The sequence below is a fragment of the Nomascus leucogenys genome, chromosome 14, assembly GCF_006542625.1.
Source record: "Nomascus leucogenys isolate Asia chromosome 14, Asia_NLE_v1, whole genome shotgun sequence".
Taxonomy (NCBI): Eukaryota; Metazoa; Chordata; class Mammalia; order Primates; family Hylobatidae; genus Nomascus; species Nomascus leucogenys.
This window is the reverse complement of record NC_044394.1, coordinates 33,884,035-33,907,418: the sequence shown is the minus strand read 5'-3', so window position 1 is coordinate 33,907,418 and position 23,384 is coordinate 33,884,035. Positions and strand designations below refer to the sequence as shown.

The 23,384-nt window shown below is 44.2% G+C and overlaps 1 protein-coding gene across 3 annotated transcripts in view; it reads right to left on the bottom strand.

Annotated features, from left to right (window-relative positions):
• The window catches only part of ANTXR1 (ANTXR cell adhesion molecule 1), a 244,427-nt gene that overhangs the window by 83,929 nt on the left and 137,114 nt on the right, over positions 1 to 23,384 (bottom strand). For 2 of the 3 annotated variants that reach the window (XM_012501213.2, XM_030827130.1), the window contains exon 13: positions 14,053 to 14,148. In XM_012501213.2, coding sequence (XP_012356667.1) covers positions 14,053 to 14,148 — 96 coding nt within the window. Of the gene's footprint in view, positions 1 to 14,052; positions 14,149 to 19,894; positions 20,930 to 23,384 lie in introns of those variants that run through there. The other variant, XM_003262494.3, reaches the window with a different exon arrangement.

The following is a 23,384-nucleotide window of genomic DNA, read 5'->3' as shown; positions in this document are numbered from 1 at the left end:
CTCTCTTACCAGTGACTTTAATTCTGACTTTATCCATCTCTGCTCAGGCTGACATGAGGTAGGGCCAGATATGATGACGATCATTGCATAGATAAAGGAAAGTCAGAAAAGACCAGGTAGAATCTGATCAAATTGAAATGTTACTGACAACTTCTCATTGAGTCAAACAAATTCCAGTTTTTATGTGCATCCCTGAGTTTGGCTGCTGGAAGTGGTAATGATGGAAGATGTGGAGATGCAGTCAGCATAGTACAAATAGAGTAGAAAGATCACGTGTGCTCAGGGCCTGTTTGACGCCTGGGAAATTGAACTATTTTGGTTTTATGAATTAAGTTCAACCATTTGGGTCTCTATAAAGTGCTCTCTAACAGTTAATTTTATTTTTATAAATGGTTTTATAAATTGTTAAAGTGAAATAAGCACCTGATGAGTTTATTTTGCTTTTCTTTTTTCTCTAGAAGTATTGAAGTTTGATTCTTAACGTGTAGGCTTTGATCCTTGCCTCTGTATTTGTCACTTGCTAACTCTACTGTTACAGTCTTGTGCAGTGGAACAAAGGATGCTATCATTCCAGTTTTCAACATGGGCACCTTTCCCACCTACCAGATGATGGCTGCGCAGGCTCACTAGACATTCCATTTGAAGCCACAAGTCAGGCCCACATGCTGCTCTAGCAGCGAAAGGATGCCAGGACTAGTGATTCCTTGTGGCCCCCTGTTTTGCCTCTGTCACCTTGTTGAGAAATCCTCCACCACAACTTCACATCTCTCCTCCTCATCTTTCTTGTCTCCTCACACTATGACGGGGACTGGTTAATAGGGTAAGCTGTACAGACAGGCTCATTTTCGACAAATGCTCATCTCATGGCATGAGAAATGGAACAAAACAGGGGACTCGTTTTTGGCCCCTTTCTTCTTAAGTTGTATTTTTGTGTCTCCGTGTCGTTTTTGCATGAGCTGAATGCAGGGCACTTCTTGCAAGTCCTCTGTGCTGAAGGGCTGGTCTCTTGCTGCAAAGGAGACACTTCCTTGACACACAGGCATCTCTGCTGTTTAGACAAAGTCCAAGAGAGCAGCTTCAGATAACTCCTTTATTAACAAAATGAAGCACTTGTCCTCTAATTTTAATTAGCGCAGTGGTTTCAAACTTTATTGAGTATCAGTATTGCCTGGAGGGCTTCTTAAAACACAGCTTTCTGGGGTACACCCCTGAGTTCCTCATTAGTGGGCTTGGGGAGGGGCACTTGCATTTCTGACAAAGTACCTGCCGGTCTAGGGACCACACTTTGAGAACCGTGAATTAGCTTATTTCTAGGAGCCCCATACCTCTATTAGATATGTAGGGGCTATGTTTAGCTTCAAGTCAGACATTCCCATGAGTGCTCTGTTGAGACTTGCTTATAGCTGATTAGAAATACCAGCTTTGAAGCTGTTTCATTCTAAAAATTATGGTGTCCCTGCTCCATTGGCAGGAACCCTGGGCTCTCCATTGCCTCCCCTGTCCTGTGTGGGGGGAGACATAGAACTATTTCTGGAGTAAATTTTCAGCTCTGCATGCAGGTACTCCTTGACTTCCACTGATGTGAATTTGTGATCATCTGCATACAAGGCTGGCATGGCCTGGATTTCTAGATCCAACCCTGAAACAATCCCAGCCAGATGGCTCCCTGGGAGTTGGGGACATGGATCTTATCTCTCTCTGTCTGCAGTGTTAGCAATAAACTCACTGAACTGTGTTTGTTCCCCTGTCTTCCGCACTGGACTCTAAGCTCTTGAAGCCATGGGCATACTTATCTCCTGATAGATAGCTCAGAGTTTGTTACTCGGCCACTAATTCTGGAATAAATGAGTGTGTGTTCCTGAAAAGGGAGGGATAAAGAAAGCATTTCTGATTACAATAAAATTCCTTGCCTCTTAAATAAGCACTAAATACATGTTACAAGATTCAATTCTGGTCTCTTAACCCTCCATATAAATGTTTCTTCAGTAGTTAAGATGCTGAAAGTCCCAACTGCCAAGAGTGGGTTGTGATGCTTGGATGCATTGCATCATGGGAATCTAATCAGAGTCATGGGTTGGCCTTATAGTTAATTATGCCACCTTATTAGATACCACCTATACCCCCTTTCATCCCCTAACCCAGGCTTCCGTGTAAATTCACTTGCCCTGTGATTATAGACTCCATTTTCCAGTTTGTATCCCAAATTCATTTCTAAGAAGACTTTCTGAAAATTTGAAAACTACATGCACAGTCTGTTTTGTTCCAACACAGACTTATCGTTTCACCAGCAGGCATAAGTCTGTTGTAACTTGTGACTGTTCATATGTGGTAGTTAAACGGGGCATTAAAATCACTAAACTGCAAAACTGTGCTAGCTCAAAATATGATTTTCACAAGGTAAAGGAGAAGGTAATGTATATTTTTAGTCTTTTGTTCTTCATAGTAAACTTCATATAACATTAACCATTAGACATTTAAAAGTGTGAGGTGACAGTATTTGGCGCCGCTGAGTAACATCAGGTGAATGTGAAAATGCTGCCCAGCCACCAGTAGTGACCTGGGGAGGAATACGCAGAAACCAGGCATACCTCATTTGCTTTCTCACTTAGGTGTGTCCTTGTGCAAATCCAGCATGTATGGCGCTCCTGAATGCGTGTTCTTTTCCTCATTGAAAACCTTTTACATAGCATTCTCAACAGGAGTGTGTGTCCTGGTTCAAAAAATGCAGGGGTTGAATGAGGGAGGAAAGCCTTCAGCCTATGCAGGAGATGTTTGTAAAGATATAAGAGAAGATGAGATACTGTGAGAGCAATGGGCATAAAGAAACCCAAATGAGCTTCCTCAGAGACCATGCTGAAAAACCAAAGAAAGGAGAATGGAACTCACAGGAGCCACCATTTGCTTTAGAGGGGATTAGAGGCATGTGTGATGGAGTGAAGAAAAGGCAGTAATGCCGAGAGCAACAGAATAGTACTTTCATGGTTTTCAGTCTTATTTGGAACCACACAAATCGCCTTTTTTTTTTTTTTAATGAAAAGAGGAACCTGGCAACACAACAAAAGCTGAAATTCTATTTTAAGCCAGTGCAGAAGGAATAACAAGACACTGAGTCATAGCCATCTCCCCTTGTTTTGTGACACTTTGCCCTAAGAATGTCCTTCCTTCCGTCTTGTCTCTCTAGCTCAAAGCCACAGTGCTACATCAGACTCAACATCCACTAAGAAACTTCACCTGTTTATTTAAAAAAAGGTAAAGAGCCATATTTACTGAAGTATCTTTTATTAAGAATTTAAGGTGTTTAAAATGGTGGCATTTTTATTGAGTTTATTATTTTTTAGCGTTAGGTTGGTGCAAAAGTAATTGCGGTTTTGTCATTCCTTTCAATGGCAAAAACTGCAATGACTTTTGCGCCAACCTAATATATTATTTTGTAGGATCACACGGTATTGAATGTTCTGCTCTGAACCCATTTCCCCCATTAGTCCTATTATTTTCATGGGCCAAAATTCCATAATGCAGTCATATCTTCAGGAACACACTTCATGTTATAGGAGAAATGGTGATACACAGAGAATTTTCAATGTATCTGCTATTTAACAATTATTGTTAACTTTGCACAGAGCAAAGGGAATAGTGCTGACAGGGACTGACCTCATCCTTTTTCTGGTCTTTTGTGCTTCCCATGTGTATCATAAAATCCCAAGGGCCAATAAATAATATTCTTTGGGTTTTTGGTAATTTGGGATTGTGAGCTCATGTGTAGTAGGCATTTACCTATGGGAATTCTATGAGGCCTGGGTTGAGGGACGAACCTGCCAGAGGTTTAACGTTTCCTCTTGCAGATCCCTACGCATTTCCAGACTTTTTCTCAGCTTGCAATTTACAAAACCTCAAGTAGTGTAAGTTTGAACTCTAGACCTCTCAGAGGTTATGAATTCTTAGGGACACAAATATACACACTCACATCAAACCCATAGCCCATCTTTCACTCAAGGCTTTAGGCAGCTTTAGGCAGAAGACTCAATTTCAACTCCCAAACTTTTATGGGCCCATGAAAGGCTATTAAGCCAAACATCTAGGTTACTGAGATAAGAAAATCTCAGACAGGAAGCCACTGCTTTAGGGTCAGCTGACCATCTGATTTCCAGATCCTGCTTTATTTGAGCCCTGGAAACATCTCCTATTTTCTCATGAGCCTGGCTATGAATTTAAGGCAACTTCTATTCTATTTTTTCCAGGAATTTTTGTTTTTGTTTTGCTGTGGAGTCTGCTGCATAGTCAGTCAATAGAAATGGATTTTTTTTTTCCCACAAATGATGACTCCCTGCATGCTCAGAGGTTAGCTCAAATAAATGTGCCTGTATTTAGATGACAAAGGTCTTTTTTAAAGCCTTTGATTTAAAGCACTGTATGTCCTGGGGGACTTCTGGGTTGATCTCTTGAAGCCAGCTAAACTGCTGCCCCCCTGGCCTTTTAAATTCTGCATGAGAAGCCATCAGAACAGAGTTATGTATAGAAGAAATGCCAGTCCAGATCTGAAAAGCCATCTAATAAGGGCTTTAATATCACAGCTAGAAGGAGATGCTTGCTCTGACCCTTTTTACATTCTAGCCTTCTGTTCTGGCTCCCAAACCTTGTAAGTATTCTTTTAATTGAAGTCAAGAAACCAAGGGAAAGTAGGCAACTTGATATGGAAAACATCCAGGAGAGATGAGATGCTAGTTGATGGCAGATAAAGGAATCTTTCCACTGTATAGACAGCATCTATTGAATAGAGACCTCATAACTGATTGGGGTGGGTTAATGCTGGCCAAGGACTGCCTGAATCCAGTAATTTTACACTGTAAAAGTTTAGCAAAGGACGGTACCAAGGGTGTTAATTTGGAATGTGGTACCAGAAATTTTCAAAGAAATGAGGTCATCTTTTTTTTCCTCCAATTTGGAACTCAAATTTCAAATGATTTTTGGTCTCTTATCTCATCTCCCTTAAGACTGAGACTATTTAAAAGGCCCAATTCATCACTGTCTGAAGTGAGAGTTGCAGCAGGAACTTTACCATTAGTCGATAGGGCCTAAGGGACTCACATGGTAATGTGAGAGAATGGCTGTGCATATTCTCCATCAGATGGTATGCCAGTGTCACTGCAAAACTCTGTGAAGCAAAACAGCAAAATAAATCCATGAATTCAGATTCCCTGAGGCTTGGAGGAGGAGCCTCTGGCCTCTGCCTGGGTTATGGGAAAGCTGATTTTAGACACTAGCAGTGTCAGTGGGATCTGAGCAGGGCACAGAAGGAACAAGGGTGAGTTGATGATGTTCACAAGATGTTCAAGCTTGTTGATATTGATACAGCCTCCAGGGAGGGCACGAAAGAGGCTGCATCTTAGGATCCAGGAACCTGCTCTTTTAGCTGCTTCAGCATTCTCTAGGACTGTGTTTCCCAAATAGTATTTGGCAGAATACTAGTGTCCTTCCAGATGTCAATATGTTAATAGGTGCTTGGGAGAGTACAGGTAGTGACAGGCCAAGGAAGAGTTCTAGGGTCAAAAGAAATTTGAAGAGTCACATGCAAATTATCCTATTAATGACTCTGAGAAGTCCTGCAGTAAAGACAGTGATTCAACTTAGTTCAAGGATGTCTTTAAAACTCACTGTCTAAATGCCTCTTGTTCTGAAGTGCCCCTATTCATACTTGCAGGGTGTGATTGCCCTGACACAGTTTGGAAATGCTGCCCCTGAGTACTTGTATCATATAAAAATTCCTCAGGTGGTTTCAATATGTAACCAGGTTTGAGAACCACAGACCAGGGAATCTTGAAAGGGAGAAGCAGATTTACTTAGAGAAGGTACGAATATGAAGAAGCAGCCTTAGAGACAATATGGTTCCAATTTTCTAGTTTTTCACAGGGGGGAAATTAAGGTTAAAGGATTGGACTAATCCTTTAACTGGTAGAGGAAGATGTGGCATTGAAACCCAGTCAACTTTAACAACTCGCCTCTTTCCATTTCACCAGCAGGCATAAGCATGGGGGTTGGGGGTTATCAGGCAGCCCACAAAGGATGAGGGAAGCCAGAGATGAGAAAAAATGGGTGTGTGAGGTGTGTGGTGTACCTGCCCTCTGGAGGTGAGGGCAGGTCATGGCAGAGCTCTATGTGCTAACGAGAAATAATCTTGTCAGCTGTAGCGTGAGGCGTGTCCAGATGGGAATGGGTGGAGGCTGGAACAGGATCAAGAAAGCACAATCAGTATTAGGCCCAAGATGCCTGTGTCAGAAGTTGCCTGTCCCAGTCGTGTTTTTATTAAACTCTCAGTAAATCCTTTTGGTGATGTTACGCTTGGGTTGTCTGGCCCTACAAATTAAACGTTATTCTTAACGGTGTGAAGAACATTATTTCAATGCTTTATTTTTATTTCCATTTAAGGCATATCAAGTTTTTGATTAATTTTTATCCTTTGCAATTTGTCATTGGCGATGTCCAGTGGGCTTATTTGTTGAAGTATCCTTGAAATTCAGTTAAATGAATTAAACGTGATCTGTTACATAATTCTTTAAAGGCTGTCCATAAGATACCTACAAGGCCACTGAAAACAAGACAGGGAGAACAGAATTTTGTTTATATAGAAAAAAATTCTGAATGCATGGACATGAGCCTCTCCCAAAATACTGAAAAAAATTGCTGTTATTTGAACAGAAATACAGTGATTTGATTTGACCTAAATAGTGTGGTGGTTTAACTAGTTGGATTGTAGAAAAACTGTAGCTTTAAAAGCAGGATTTTTTTCTTTTTAATTGTGGTTAAAAGCACTTAATATAAAACTTATTATCTTAATTATTTTTAAGTATACAGTTTAGTAGTGTTACATATATTCACATAATTATGCAACTAATTTCCAGAACTTTAATTTTTTTTTTTTTAAATAGAGATGCTGTCTCGCCATGTTGCTTAGGCTAGTCTCAAACTCTAGGGCTCAAGTGATCCTCCTGCCTCGGCCCTTCCAAAGTGTTGGGATTATAGGTGTGAGTCACTGTGACCTGCCCAGAACTTTTTCATTTTGCAAAATATGCTAAGATCTTTTCACTTAGGGTTTCTCATATACTATTAACCTCTCAATAAAATGGGCATATTTCTAGGATTTTATTTAAGAAACTGATTTAAATGTCCTTTGTTATGTAATATTAGATACATATAAAATATTGCATATAACGTACATGTAAGTCATGAAATAGGATAATACAAATCTCTATGACACAACCACTCACTGCAGTTCCATAGGTCTGTGGGCTCCTTCTGCATCTAACACTCTTCCCCTAGGAAGACTTAGCTTTTTAGTTTGATTTGGAAAATACACAAATTATAATATGTACTAGGCACTATACCACATTTTGGGATTAGTTTTTGTGACTAGTTTCTCCTTGCCATGGAGGAGTTCATGGTACAGATTCTCCTCGATGTATGATGGGACTATGTCCAGATTAAACCCATTGTAAGTTGAACATGTCATGAGTTGAACATGCATTTAATACAGCTAACCTAGTGAACATCATGGCTTAGCCTAGCCAACCTTAAATGTGCTCAGAACACTGACATCGGTCTAAACTTGGGCAAAATAGATAACACAAAGCTATTTTATAATAAAGTATTGACTATCTCATGTAATTTATTGAATACTATACTGAAAGTGAAAAATAGAATGGTTGTATGGGTACTTGAAGTATGCTTTCTATAGAATGCACACGGCTTTCATACCATTACAAAGTCGAAAAATTCTAAGTTGAACCAGCATAAGTTGGGGACTGTCTGTACAGTGAGAGATATATACATAAATACTTGTGATAGAATGAGCAAATGCTCTAATAGAGGTGTGAGAAAAATGCCATGGAAACCAAGTGAGATAGCAGCTGATCCTCCCCAGGTGAGGAAAAGGTGCGCAGGATGCTACTGAAACGGACTGAACAGTAAGCTGGACTTTGAAGGAAGAATTGTATAGACAAGATAAAGAAGGTGAAACTATTTCAGCAAGAGGAAATAATATGAGCAAAAAGATCATGATAAGGAAGTACCTGGTATGTTTAAGGAGGCCCAAAGAGTAGAGTGTGCCCACAGTTGGTCCTCCATCCACTTGGCTGCTAATGAACTTTGAGATACACTGAGCAGCAGCTTTGAGCCAGGCACTGTATTATGCTCTGGGGACCTACAGCCTTGGCTTCCAACAGCTTCAGCTTAACAGAGGAAGACAGACAAGCAAACAGGCAATTTTCACAGCCTGATCAGTGCTATGAAAGAAGCAGGCACGAGTGCTAAGGGAGACCCTGCACAGGAGGTGAAGGTAAGAGGTGAGGCTGGAGAAGTGGGGCCAGGATGGAAAAGCCCTACTCATGCCATCTCAAGGGATGGGAACCCTGTTTTACAGCCTCTGAACACTCAAGAGAATTCCAGGCAGGGTGGTGAGTAGGCTCATCACCTGGCTGCCTTTTTTAAAAATGAGAAGTCTCTTTAATGAAGGTGAGAAAGACTAAAAGAGCAGTTAGGAAATTGCTGAAATAATTCAGGTGGGAGATGCGGAATCCTAGAGTAAGACAATGGTATTCATTCATTCATTCCACAAATATTTCTTAAGCAACTACTGAGTGAGGCACCATGACTGTGCTGGAGTAGAGGGTGTGGACGGATGTGAGATAAGATGAGGTGTGGCAAAGGATGTGCTGTAGGCAGCTCCAAAGTGAGATAAGACGAGGAGGGACAGAAGAAGACATCAGCGGTTGCTCTGAAGTCCCTAGTTTGGGCAGCCTGGAGGACAGTGGCACATCCACTGATGAAGAGCAGGTTTAGGGGGTAACGTGAAGAGTTTAGCGGGGGGTATGTTGAGGGTGAGATGCCTGCATTTGAGATGTCCATTGGTCCCTTTAACGTGGGCTGGTCCTTTGGAGCCAAGGCCAGTGATGGGTAAACACATTAAGTAGTTGAAGTTGTGTGAGTTGGTGACATTGACCAGGAACAATGTGTTAGAGAAGAGGGTGGAAGGCAACCCTGGAGAACAATTGGCAAGCAGAGGAAAGAGAGCCCATGAGGGAGACAGGGAGAAACTGCACAGAGACACAGGAGAAGACAGTTTAAAGGAGAGAGAGGTCGACAGTGCCTACTGCTGAAAGAAGTAAAGAAAAGAATGAGAAGTGAATGGAGAACAGTGGCTGGGAAATTCAGTTTTGCAAGCGAAGGATTGGAGAAATAATGGCAATGGCGCTCAGGGTGCAGTGGGAGGAAGAGGGAAGGAGAGGAATTGTGGACAGTGGATGCACTGCAAAGGAGTGTGTGGGTGAAAGGAGGGGGAAGGAGAAGAGAGTAGCATGAAGGAGAAATAGGCATCAGATTAACATGGGTTGGATCCATGTTCCCACGCAAATCTCATGTCGAGTTGTAATCCCCAATGTTGCAGGAGGGGCCTAGTGGGAGGCGATTGGCTGATTGCAGCCATCAGTCATCACCTGATCCATCAAGTGATTGGATCATGGGGGCGGGTTTCTCATGAATGGCTCAGCGCCATCCCTTTGGTGCTGTTCTTGTGATAGTGTGTGAGTTTTCCTGAGATCTGGTTGTTGAAAAGTGTGTAGCACCTTCCACCTCGTTCTTCTCTTCCTCCTGCTCCCACCATGTGAGATGCCACGCTCTCTCTTTGCCGTCAGCCATGACTGGAAACTTCCTGAGGCCTCCCCAGAGGCAGAAGCCACTATGCTTCCTGTACAGCCTGCAGAACTGTGAGCCAATTGAACCTCTTTTCTTTATAAATTACCCAGTCTCAGGTATATGTCTTTGTAGCAGTGTGAGGACAGACTAACACAGACACATTTTTTAAAGGATGAAGGTGGCTGGCATATGTTTCTAGGCAGAGGGAGGAAGCCAGTGGAAAGGAAAGGATGAAGATGCTGAGTGAGAAAGGATGAAAGGAAAAATACCAGTGGAAAGGGAGGGAGAGGGATGCTGGAGGAGGATGTACATACGAGGGTGCTGGAGTGCAAGGATTTCTCACAGCACAGCTTCTGTTTTCTCACGGAGATAGAACAGCAGGTTGTCTACTGAATATGAGACGGCCAGAGGTAGTACAGGGAACTTCAGGGAAACGGTTGCAGTTTGGGAGGAGTTCTTATCCGTAGAGGTTAAGTTAGCAGTTTGCTAAAGTATGAGTGCTGAAGCCCTCATAAATGCACAGTGGCCCCATCAGCAAGCTGGGATGCTCTCTTCTGAGGTGACTGATATCTTGGGAGTGGGAGAGGAGAACACATACCACCAGGAAGGTGTAGGTATAGGGACAGAGGGGAGATCGGGAATTGGGGTGTTTATCAGAGTGTCAACATGGGGTCAGGAAACTGAGAGCCCCAACAGGGATTTCTTCTATACTCCAGATTTCTTATCTGGGGCAGCCAGTTCCCCTTGCTAATCGGAATCCTCCAGTGTCTTGCTACCTGCTGAAATTTAGGCAGGATACGATGGCCTTTCTCTGTGTACATAAAGCTACCCCCTAGGTGGGCCGCAGGCTCCCATCAGGGCATTGGCTCTTGGCTGGGGCGAGCGTAGACTTTCAAGGATACCTGCATTTTCTACAACTTCTTAGTGCCCTAATGTCACTGATTCATTGATGACTTTTCCCCCCTACACATTCAAGCCATTCATAACATTTACTCTTCTAATACATTGCAACTTTTAAAAAAAAAGATCCTTTTCTGTTTAGATTTCCTAGTCTTCCTCTTTTTAAAGTTCAATTTTGAGATTTCAATAATATTGGACCAAACTTATGAGTAGATAGAGTGGGCATGGCATGACTTGAAGGGTTCTAGAAATGTCCCTTGTGGAACTGAGGCAGGGCTTTATTATTATTATTATTATTAGGTAAAATATTAACCCCTTGAATTACCTATTTGAAAATGTGAATAAGCCCAGTGTGCATAGTCCAATGCCTCTCTCCCCTTCAAGGTGGGTGTTTTGTGCCAATGAATAAGTATAGGAATCTTAAAAAGCCAGGTGTCCGCCTGGCGATACTGAGGAACAAGCTGGGAAACACTAAAGGTTTGATTCAGGATGTGGTCAGTTTTCTCTCTCCCCATCAGTTATTACTGGTAGATTACATCTGGCAGGCTGGCAACAAGTTAATCCAGGTTCCATTTGGCTGGAAGTTAACAGCCCAAATGGGGGAGTGGGGTCCTGAGGGAAAGGCCAAGTGCAGTGGGTAGGCATCATCTGTCACCCTCACCCATCAGGTTTCTTCTTCCAGACAGGACCAGCAGGAAGCAGGAGGATGCTGAGCAGAGGCAGGCCCGATAGCAATCCCTGTGCCTCGTCTGCTCATCCTGGCCAGTACATCTAAAACTGCTCTTTGTAGTTAGTAACTGGGCCTGCCCTCCTACCCAGCCACACTGCAGGACTTCATCCCCCACCCCTTCACATACCCAGCCACTGTGGGTTAACGTGTGGCTCAGCGGGGGTGGGGGCCTTGCAGGTTGTTAAATATTTTGAGTATCACTCCTAAAGAAAAGATTGCAGCAGGAAGGAGATGGCACACAGCAGACATGTACCCCACATTTTTTAGGTCTTTTCTGCTTTTTGGCTTTTCCTCCAGCATTGAGATGTGGCTTAGCTAGTAGGTTGAGGGGCGTTCCCCACCCTTGGGGTAGATGCAGGAAGAGTGACAGAGGACGGTTTGAGGACCATTGTTTACAAGAATGCCCTCTATTAATCTGGGGGCTGTGGTGAGGGGTGCCGTATCTCAGGGGAGAGAAACTTCCCCGTGTCCTCTGAATGAAACTCTGATGGGAGGCCCATGTTTGCCTTCATTCCTGAGTATACTGTTTAGGAAACACATGACCTTATCCTGCCCTGCTCCGGAGCATCACCCCTCGTCAAGGAAGCAAGTGATCAGCAAGTAGTTTTAGGGGGCAGACCAAGCACTGGAGCTCAAGCCAGCTTTCAGAAAGAGGGAGAGGAGGCAGCTTAAATAGACATCATAAACAGGAAAATGAATCCCTAAGATCAACCCTCATAAAGAAATCCTTCAAGACTTACAAAGTCAGACCACATTAAGACATTTTGGCTGCCTTCCAAAGCAACAGGGATTTAACCAGATAAATTCATTGAAAAATATTTTGAATATTGCAAAACTCAATTTGGCCTTGGGTGACATTGCTTCCAATAACAAAAGGTTTATTTTGAGAAACATTTCCCAAGAATATAAACTGAATGCCATCCAGTATCATAATAGATTCCTACTACAGTAAAATACTTTTACATAATAATAATATACAGCAGTTACAATGTGTTAGGTGCTTTCTAAGCACATACATATACACTCCTTTATAGTCTTCACCATCTAACTATGAGGTGGGAGCTCTTATTGTCCTCATTATACCAATGAGGAAACAGAGAGAGGTGAAGAAACTTGCCCAAGGTCACACAGCCAGTATTTGGTGGAGCACTGCTTGGCTGTTCTAATGTTCCTAGCTGTCCTCACCCAGAGGTAATTGTTTGTAAATATCAAAGGGACTATAATAGTGTTCACTGCCTGCTGCTACCGGGCCTGCCTGACTCTTCTTTAAGAACCCACTGTAAGGCTTTTCTTTTCTTTTTCTGGACTTGAAAATGTGCTTGTTTTTGAATCTCCATAGAAAGCACTTGGGCTGACTCATGAGGATTTTTTACCCTTAAAATAAAATGGTTATGCAGCCTTAAGTGTTTAAAACAACATTTAGCTCTTGGAGCTGCTCTGGTAAGAATCTGTTTAAAATCTTGGTGAAATCCAGCCCAGCCTGCAGGGTCCTAATTAACCCAAGACTTGTGCCTGTCCTGGGTCTCTCCCGCCATACTTGTCTGCTGCAAGTCAACCCTTTCCAGAAGTCCCTGCCACATGGTCCACATCCTGGTTGAGCTTCTCGTCTCATTCATTTGCCACCTCTTTAACATGTCATCCGAAGCCATCTCCCCTTGCTTTTCAAGGCCAGTGCTCTGTCTCTCTGCGGTCTTGGTTCAGTTGAGCTGTACACACAGATGTGAACTCCTTCACACTGTGTGCTAAATGCTGAAGTTTCAGAGGGAAAATGAAGATAAGTCCCTGTCCTGGAGAGGCTCACTGTCTATTGTATCCTGCCGGCCCTTCCATGGAAGAACTAAAATACAGCAAATGAAGATGCCATGGCAGTGGAGCAGTGGCCACTTCACACCCATGGGCTTCACAGCACACACTGATTTGCAGAAAGGCAGGGCACAGGCTAGGAATAGACATGTCACAGGGAATTTTTTTTTTCTTTATTTGGCTATTACTTTTTTTGGACTTTTCCCAGTCTAAGGGCCAGGGAACAGAAATTGACAGCCAGATATTTACCATTTGGGATTATTGTCAGGGTGGATTATTCCAGGCCCTAAGCTATTTTGGGGAGACATTGTCATGTGGTGACTCCATATGACACTGATGGGGAGGAGGCAGGTTTTTATTGATCTTGTAGCCAAAGTGCTTAGCCCAGTGCTGGACACACAGTAGGAGTGTCCTCCAAAAGTTGCCAAAATCAATGAATAAAGGTTAAGTGCCATTCTTTATTGTTGAAAATAAAGAGGTCAGGCCAGAGACACTTTCTCAGATAGGTAGACTAGTTACTAAGACCAGGGTGGCCTTAGAAGAGTATAGGTTGGGCAACTCAACAAATGTGTATGTGTGTATGTGTGTGTACTGTACACACAGAGGCATATATGTTCATTACATGTCAAATAACACTCATCATTTGTGGTGTCCTGGGGATCTTCTCTAAGCACCAGAACTAAAGCGGCCACCCCAGTTGCCCCACCCAAGGGGTATGGCCACTGGCAGTCTCACACCCTAACTCATACTGACTGCTGATAACTCATGGTTCCATTGATCAATGTCAGTTCACATCAATTTTGCATAAATTGTATAAAAAAATGCAAGATTTGTCTCCCATCTTTAGTTTTTTAAAAATCCCTTTCTCTCTACTCATGGTCTGTGAACTTTATGTCACCCTTCACCTTGCATGGCCTGAGGTTTGGGGCACTTACCACGGTGCAGCAGAGGGGCCAGAACCACCAGAGGAGAGCCAGGGCTAGGAGCAGGAACAGGATCAGCAGGGCGATGGCCAGGATGGAGCCGTCAGACTGCGGGGCCAAGAGAGAGGCGGTCAGCAGCGGGACGGGACCATGTATGATCTTCCCTCCCTGAACTCCCATCACTGATATGCAGATTAAAGGCTCAGAGAGCAGCACAGTTTGCCAAGCAAATGGTTGAAACTCTGCCCATCATTCTGGGGCTCATGGCCCTGCAATACACTCTGTTTAGCCAATTTTCAAGGGAAATGAATTTATCTTTTCAGAGAGGCCCTGTTCTTCCCTTTGAGGAACATTCTGAAGGACAAACTGTGTAAGAGACAGAGCAGGCATGAACATGGACTTCCACTGCTCATCTGGCCCTGGAACACCATCCCCTGCCTGGTGACAGCCTCCTCACTGGGTCTGAATGTCCCAGTCTCTGTCTGGGCTGACTCAGGACAATTGTACTCTGAATTCAGCCTGCTCCCCTGAACCCATTCACACAGGTGCATGTAACAGATTCATAAAGCTGTGGATGGAAAGTCTAGAGCCTGCTGATGGGATGCCTTGTAGGGTCTCTGAATCCAGGGGGTTGGGGGCAGAGCAACTGCTGCTGAACCTGGGAGGCGAGGGGCTACAGTCAGATCAAGTGGCTACGTGGGAATGAGGGAGGGAGGAAGGCACCCAAGACCAGTTTTACCCACTTCAAAATGTGGCGAGGCCAGTCCTAGACACAGTTTCTGTGGACTGAGATGGCTAACTTTTAGCAAACAGAGGCCCCACTTGGTATCAACATTCTGAGTTGCTGGTTCAAGGAAGCTGCTTGGGAACATGGGTCTAAGTCCCCTCCACCCTGCCTCCCTACAGCTACTGGGAGTGCAAATCAGCAGAACTTTCTAGGAGAGAGGGGACAAATTGTGATAGGTATCAAAAGCTTCCTTCTGCATAGAACTGGCTATTCCACTTTTAGTCTAAGAAAATAATCAGATATGTTTGTACAGATAATAATAATAATAATGAAAACATAAATGGTTAACAATTAGGGAAAGTTAAATAATGCATTACAGAATTACCGTGCAATCGGTTACTATGCAGACATTATATTGTCAAATAATTTTATTTATTCATATTTTTTGTGACAGGGTCTCACTCCGTCACTTGGGTTGGAGTGTAGTGGTGTGATCATAGCTCACTGCAGCCTTGAACTCCTGGGCTCAAGGGATCCACCCATCTCAGCCTCCTGAGTAGCTGAGACTGCAGGTGCACGTGACCATGCCTGGCTAATTATTTTTTTTGTTTGTTTTTTGTAGAGATGGAGTCTCACTTTGTTGTCCAGGCTTGTCTTGAACTCCTGGGCTCATGTGATTCTTCTGCCTTGGCCTCCCACTGTGCTGGGACTATAGGTGTGAGTCATTGTGCCCGGCCATATTGTCAAATAATATTTAAATGATATTTAAATAAGATGACAAAACACTCCTGGTATAAAGAGTAGATTTATGTATATGTATGTCAAGAGTGAGAGAGACATAAAGACTGTCTGATATTTACTAAATTTTTAGATTTATATTTACTAAATTATTAATAGTAATTTTACTGGTAGTGGTTTTATGGTAATTTTCCTTTTAAAATCTGTTTTCTTTCTTTCATAGTGAGAAAATAAACTACTGAAGTTTTCTTTAAAAAAATCTGTATTTGGGGGCTTCCCACTTTGGTGTTAGAGCTCACTGGGCCCAGGGATTCTTATCCAGGGGCAGGGGATCTATGGGGTACCCAGGTGGGCTCAATGGATGGACACTGTGACCCTTCTGAAATGACACCTGTGATGTTTAGCTCAAGTGTCTTCAGGGGAGACTGTTCGCAGCACTATCAGATTCTCAAAGCTGCTCCCTCTCCTCCATTACAGGGAAGGGAGGCTGGGTGGTCTGTCCAGGGTAACACAGCAGGTGAATAGCAGAGCTGGGACGTGGCTCACTCCCACTCTGAGTGCTCAGCAGGGGCTTCTGGAAGCTGTTTAAAGGCAGCTCTTACTTGCTGAAACTCCCTGGAATGTCTTTGACCAAAAAGCCAGGGAACTAAACACCTCTGGTCCCTAGCCAGGGCTTGGGAATGCCAGACTGCCCCCAGGGGAGCTGCAGCCTCACAAGTGCAGGTCCAGGGCTGGGCAGCCCAGGGGTAGTTGGGGGAGGGAAGAGAGCGCAGGGGCCAGATGATGGACATGCCATGGCAGACGGGACACTCTGGGCTGCAACATTTATACATGGGTGATGGCAGAGAGCGATGGGCTCAGTAGTGACAGAATGAAATTACATGTGTTTTCCAAACTTAGGGCTGGCCAAGGACAACCCTCTTAATCTCTCAGTCTCTACAGCCCACATTCATAACAGGAAGATAATAAGCCTCACTTGCCTCACTGCACTGACGTGGGGATAAAATGATGTAAGCTATCTTATCAAACACTGAGCTGGAACTCGCTCTCCTTCTAGTTCTCCAGGGTAAAAAACATGGTGAGCATTTCAGATCATAAATCTATGTGCATTTGGAATAATAAGTGGTTCTGGTCAGTGAGAGGCTTACAAAACAGCAGTACTTCACTAAAGTCTACAGACTACATTTATTCACATTATACACAATTTCCCCTCTCTCTGGTTTTATTTTTTCACTTTAGGTAGATGAACTAAAGCAGAAGGGCTGATATATTTTGGGGGAATTTTTTCACTTCCTTCTAGAGGAAGGTTTTCCGTGAAGTAGCGAGAGTGAAGGACTTGGTGCAGAATGGGAGAGAGGGGGCTTCCACACTGGGAGATTTCCTGGCTTTGGATAAAGTGATAGCTGGCTTTTCTCCAGCCAAGCTTGGTGCCCCTAATGAGGAACAAACCATCCCCCTAATGAGGCCCAGTTCCCTCTAGCTGTGGTGGAGGAGGACAGCCGGGGGTCTCAGGAAGGGGAGAGGTGCAGGAATGGGGGTCCCGGCGGGTGGAAATGCACAGGGGCAGACACTTCTTGAGGAACTTTATCCTCCTCTGAAGACTGCTCTGGGATAAAGCCCCTGAATGCACTGTCTGTTTTTTGAGATCTTCCAGAAACCACTGGATATCCAGTTCAAAAGAATGAAGGGCGTGACTTTTTGATAAACTTAGAGCTAAAGCTGACAGTTTAGAAGGAGATAACGTGTACACGCAACCTCAGAGGTTCATTCATGTATTCATTCAGCAAACATTTATTGAGGGTCTATTATTTCCCCATTGAGCAGAACCAGGAAATACAGGATTGATCGGCTAGTCAAGATGCTTGTGTTCTGCTGGCTGATGGGGCTTGGGCATGCGTATAAACAATTAACCACATGCAGTGGTCTACGTGTTACTCAACAGCTGTACATCCTGCACCTTTTGTGTCAGGTAGTGAACAAAATAGGCAGTCTTTATTCTTAAACAGCTTACATTTTGGTGGAATAAGAATAATGACAATGATGATAATAACATTGTTGTTAGCACAGTAAACATTCACTGAGCATTTACTATGTGCCAAGCAGTGTTCTATGTACTAACATGCTTTCCTTACGCTAACTCATTTAATTCTCATTAACAATCTTGTGAATTCAATAATATTCTCTTTCTCATCTCACTAAAAATACCAAGGCAAGGAGAGATGGAGAAACTTGCTGACAGCCACGTGGAGAAGCCAGAATTTAAATGTGGGCAGTTTGGTTCCATAACTCCCAGCAGACCAGCAGGCTATTGTTCTTAGCAAGTAGCCAAGTGCTGAAGAGCCGAGTGTCTGGGAACTAGCACTTCACTGAGGAGGTGACACTCTGCAGAGCAGGGCCAAGGAGGTGTCAGCATTCCTGCACAAAAAGGCAAGCACAAATCCCTGGGGTAGGGCAGGGGCAGTGGAGGTCCACATGCTGGGAGCACAGCATGAGTGCGGGTGGAAAGGAGGTGGGGTTCCCACTGTGGGAGGACACACAAGCCAGGCTGAGGAGTATGGCTTCCATCCTGAGCCCAGGGGAACCCTTAGTGGCTTTAACCCAGTGACACTGGGGCATCGTGATCAGATTTGCTTCTTGGAAAGCAAATGCTGTTGACACTGGAGAGTATGGACTGCAGGAGGGAAAGATTCAGAATAGAAGGCCCAGACAGAGGACAGCTGCAATTCTGCCCAATTCTTCTGGCCAGTGTCATTTCCCGAGGTCACTCTTGAAACGCCTGCATTTTTACGGCTGTGTCGAGTGCTAACTTACTTAACAACAGATAACCACCGTGCTCAGTGCTATCTATGCATTCTCTCATTTAATTCAGTAAGCCTGGGTAAAACAGCCTTGTAGGAAGTTACTCCCTTTTGCAGGTAAGGAAAACTGAGACTCAGTGAAGATCTGTAACTCACTCAAGACCTCCACATACCACCCATGGACATATTTATTTTTACATATTCACAATGTTAATGTTACAAAACTGGGATTTGAATCCATGTGGTCTAAGTTTAGAATCTTGACTCCCCCCCACACACTTAACCATTAAACTATAACTTCAGATTTATAACAATTTAGTTAAGAAATATCTGTACTTTAAAGACTAAACTTTAAGCAGATGCAACAGAAGTCGAGACCATGTTTGCAGTTGCTCCTTCCGCTCTGACAGAAGCAGTTCACTCACATGGCCCAGTGTGGATGTGCACACAGCGTGGGTGAACGTGGACTTCAGAGGAAAGTCAGAGAGGGAGGAGGACCATGGCATGGCAGAGGCTGTCTTCCCTTTAGATTCTTGGCTTGGAGTTTTAATCAATTACCTTGTGAAGTGGGATTGACAGCTAATGTGAGAACGGCTCTAGTTACCTGTTGAATATATATCAATATTAGAATAGAAATAGATGCACGTCTGCATTGTTTAGTAAATAGTATTTGCTTCATTCACAAAATAGTTCGGTTATGCTAAACCAGTCCTTTTCCATCTTTACCACGTTCCAAGATGAAGACACTCAGGTGCCAAGGAGCAGATTCTGCCAGTGGCCGGGAGGCACGTAGAGTGCAGCAGAGCTCATGTGGCATAGCCTGACCCCCACAGAGCCTGGCTCTGCTCTGCACTGTTTTGCTCTGGGGCAGACTGCTTCGACTCCTTGGGCTCTGGCCTCCATGCTGCCCTCCTGAGCCCCAGGTTCACTGTCTGTTGGCATACTCTGTGCTAACTGCCACCTGCTCCCAAAATCTCCTTCCCGGATTGGACCCCAGGAGGGTCGGGACTGCTGCTCACAGCCTAACTCAGGACTGGTGTGTGAGCTTGGCCTCTGTCCTCCCTCTTCACCAGGGGAAAGGGTGGCCAGGACAGGTGAGACCTTAGAGCCACATGGACACCACTCTGGAACTAAATGGGACCACCTGGGCCAGAGGTCCCCCTTGCGGAGTTGTGCCTGCCCAGGCCTCATCTCAGATGAGAGCTGGCAGAACGCAAGGTAGCTTCTGAGAACGGGTGCTCCCTGACCCACAAGTTCAGATCCATTCTCCAAGATCCATCTGAGAGTCCGCATTGGGCAGGGGGAATCTGGAGTGGGGACCTGCATGGACTTGACTTTATGACACAGATGAGAGCGGAAGCTGACCTGTCCAGCCCAGCAGATTCTCAGTGTTTGCTGCCCTTGGCAGTGCCACCTGCCCTTACCAGGCAGACCCTGCATGTTGTTCACCACAAACCTTCGAAAAAGATTCCAGAGGGGAGCAACAGCAGACAGCCACACATGGAGTCTTACCAATGTTATTTTCTCAACAGCCTAAGTATCAACACAAGTCCAATTCTTGTTTTATTTAAAAAAAATGGAAATAAAGTTTAAAAAATCAACATGGACTTTAATTTTAACAATTTTAACAGCAAGTGGTGGGGGGAGTTCTCAGATGAGCAACTGGAGCTAGAAGCACTTCTGTGGTCAAGCAGGCAGCCCATGGGGTTGCATCTTCCTGTTGGGGGATCATCCATTTTCTTCAATGAATAGTTTCAAGCCTTGTCAAATGCTCACACAGAGGCCCGCTATTAAGGAGGCAGACTGGCAATATTAAATACGAAGGCAGGACAAGCTCAGCCCGGCTCCTTCCTTCGGGCATGTGTCATTAGGGATGACATTCTCTGAAGGCTGCCCGGCTTGAATGGCCAAATCCCTGCATCGTGGCTTTCTTTAATTCCCTCTGCTCCCAACTCACAAAGTGAGGACCTCTCTTTTAAGATAAGAAGGCACTGTTCTCAAAGGTATACATTTGGAACTTCAATAATGAAAGCATCACTTGCTTGGCAGGTGGAATGTAGGCAATTTTGGATTTTTAATGCATGGCATGGGGCGGGAGTGAAATATCTTGCCAGGGCTCGTTTACTGTATAATGGGAGAGAACCAGGCCTCTGGACAATACAGTATCAAACACTGCTGCTCCTTTGTGTTTTCTTTTGTGGGAAAGGGAGGAGGATAGAATGGAGAGGAATTAGTGGGAGACTCGGGGAAGTTCAAAATAAAGAAACTGTGAAATCCTCCACCTCAGAGTTGGGTCTGCGCCAGGATTCTGCCTGATGCCCACCACATGGATTGATTACGCAGCCGATAAAGTGCCTCCAGTAAGGCCTTGAAAACTGTGTTGGTTAAGGAGGGAATGTTTCCTGCCCCTCCTGACGTTTCTTTCCATATTGGGGCACTCAGTGTGCGTAACTCCAGGCCTGTCTCTGCCCTCCACTCATTCAGTAAATAAGGAAAGTGTAAACCGAGCATGTTTGGCTCCTCTCTCCCAGTCTTCGGGAGTGTGCTGCCTGGAGGGAGCAGGCAGTATTCTCTGCTATTCCATGCAAGCAGCTTTTGTGGGGCCTGATGCAATTTTGTGGAGGTTCTTTAAGAAAGAGAACATAAAAATACAGTGCAAAATTATAAGGGCTGCTCCCCTGGCCTTAGAAGGGCCTAGCAGGGACCCATGCAAGTGAGGGTCCCTAAAGCTTAAGCGAATCAGCCCCCCTGTAACTCTGCCTCTGGCTGTGCATCTTCCCTGGACAGGCCCCCTGCCTGCAATCAGACTGGTAAATCTATTTAATTCTGGGCTTCAGTTTCCAGCCTGTTTGCTGCCACACTCAGCCAAAATCTCCAACTCACAGTAGTAAAAGCAATGCTGAAGTTTTCATGTATCATTTTTTGGCCTCATTTTTCAGTTTATTCACAATCAAGGCAGGAAAGAGGCATGCTTTATTGCCCCCACGACAGTGACCCCAATATCTCCTATTTTAACTAACTCCAGGATAGGTCCCGGTAACTAAAACAATTATATTTCTACAACAACGGTATGGTCAATTTCTGAAGGAAGAGGTTATCAGAAGCCTCTCTGGTGGCTGGTGGGTTTGCTGTGGTTCTACAGCAAGATTCTGAGTAGACTGTGCAGATTCTGAGTAGCAACACTGAGTCACTGAAGCCATTGAAGGCACTTGGACACTTTCACATGGTTAGACTATCTTGTAAACATTTAACATGAAAGAATGAATTAGTAGGTTGATTCTGCCACATTGAAGAGATATTAGCCAATCTCTGCCAGGAATATGACAGGAAAATAGCTGAGGATCCATTAGAGCTTCTTGAGAGCCAGCAAAGGTCTTTCTCTGGATTCTCCCCTCCACGGGGCACCTGGGGATGCAGCTGATGATGTGGGGCTCCCCAGAGGCCTGTCCTCCACTCCCTCTCCCCCTTTCTGTGGTACAGAGTGAGGGTGCCTATGAAGCACTTTGGAGTGCCTTCAAGGGAAAGAGACCCTTTAGTGGGGGCAGCTCTGTTCCCCTAACCTTGTGACTTCAATAGCAATCTGCTTGTTCTAATTACAAAGACTTAATCCTGGTGAGAGAGAAACAGCAGAGATCAAGGAACTATGTCCACTTCACTCTGCCCCAAAGGGAGACCCTGAGGGCAGAGGGAGAGGTGCATCAGCCACTGGGTAGAGGGAGGCTGGAGGCTGGAGGCCTCTGCACAACTGCCGCTGTCCCTCTGTGAGCACCAGGAAGGGGTTCACAGGACTGGCGCCTTGGAGGCATCACATTCCAGGGCTCTGAGTGGAATTTAGAACCATCCCAAGCAGCTGGTCTGAGCTGTTTCCTGCCCAGACAAAACTGGCAAAGCACGGGCAATTTTTATTTTGAAAGATGAAATTTAAGCCATTTTATTACTGCTGAGCAGTTCTAGATGGGCAAGCCTAGAGATCTAAATTCTTTCTCTCCCAGAATTTATATATTCTGTTATTTCTGGTAGGCACCTTAGGGATGATCTAACTCATCCGCCCACTCTGCCCTGCATGTTTTTGAAATTCTATTCCTCTGGCATCTGTGACTCTCCCGATCTCTTTCTTATCTCTGACCATTCCTTTCCACTTTCCTCATGGGCTTCTTCTTGTACTCAACCCTTTAAATGTCAGCATGTCCTAGGAAGTCATCTTTTTCCTCCTCTTTAAAAATTAGAAATAAACTAGAAATACCATTTGACCCAGCCATCCCATTACTGGGTATATACCCAAAGGACTATAAATCATGCTGCTATAAAGACACATGCACACGTATGTTTATTGCGGCACTATTCACAATAGCAAAGAGTTGGAACCAACCCAAATGTCCAACAACGATAGACTGGATTAAGAAAATGTGGCACATATACACCATGGAATACTATGCAGCCATAAAAAATGATGAGTTCATGTCCTTTGTAGGGACATGGATGAAACTGGAAACCATCATTCTCTGTAAACTATCGCAAGGACAAAAAACCAAACACCGCATGTTCTCACTCATAGGTGGGAATTGAACAATGAGAACTCATGGACACAGGAAGGGGAACATCACACTCCGGGGACTGTTGTGGGGTGGGGGGAGGGGGGAGTGACAGCATTAGGAGATATACCTAATGCTAAATGACGAGTTAATGGGTGCAGCAAAACAACATCCATGGCACATGGATACATATGTAACAAACCTGCACATTGTACACATGTACCCTAAAACCTAAAGTACAATAAAAAAAAAAAAAAACCAAAAAAAAAAAGACCCGTGAGTACAATTAAAAAAAATTGTGGAGATATATACACCATTTTATTATTTTTAAATGTACAATTCAGTGGCATTAAGTACATTTATGATATTGTGCGACTGATGGATCCATTCTTGTCCATGGCTGGTTTTCTTTCTAAAACTCTCGATGGGTTGTCTCATTTCCTCCCATAGTTTAAACTCTCATCTAGATATGGATGACTTAAACCTTCATCTCTAGCCTAGATCTCTCCCCATGCTTCAGGGTTGTATTCAGGACCATTCAATTGTCCA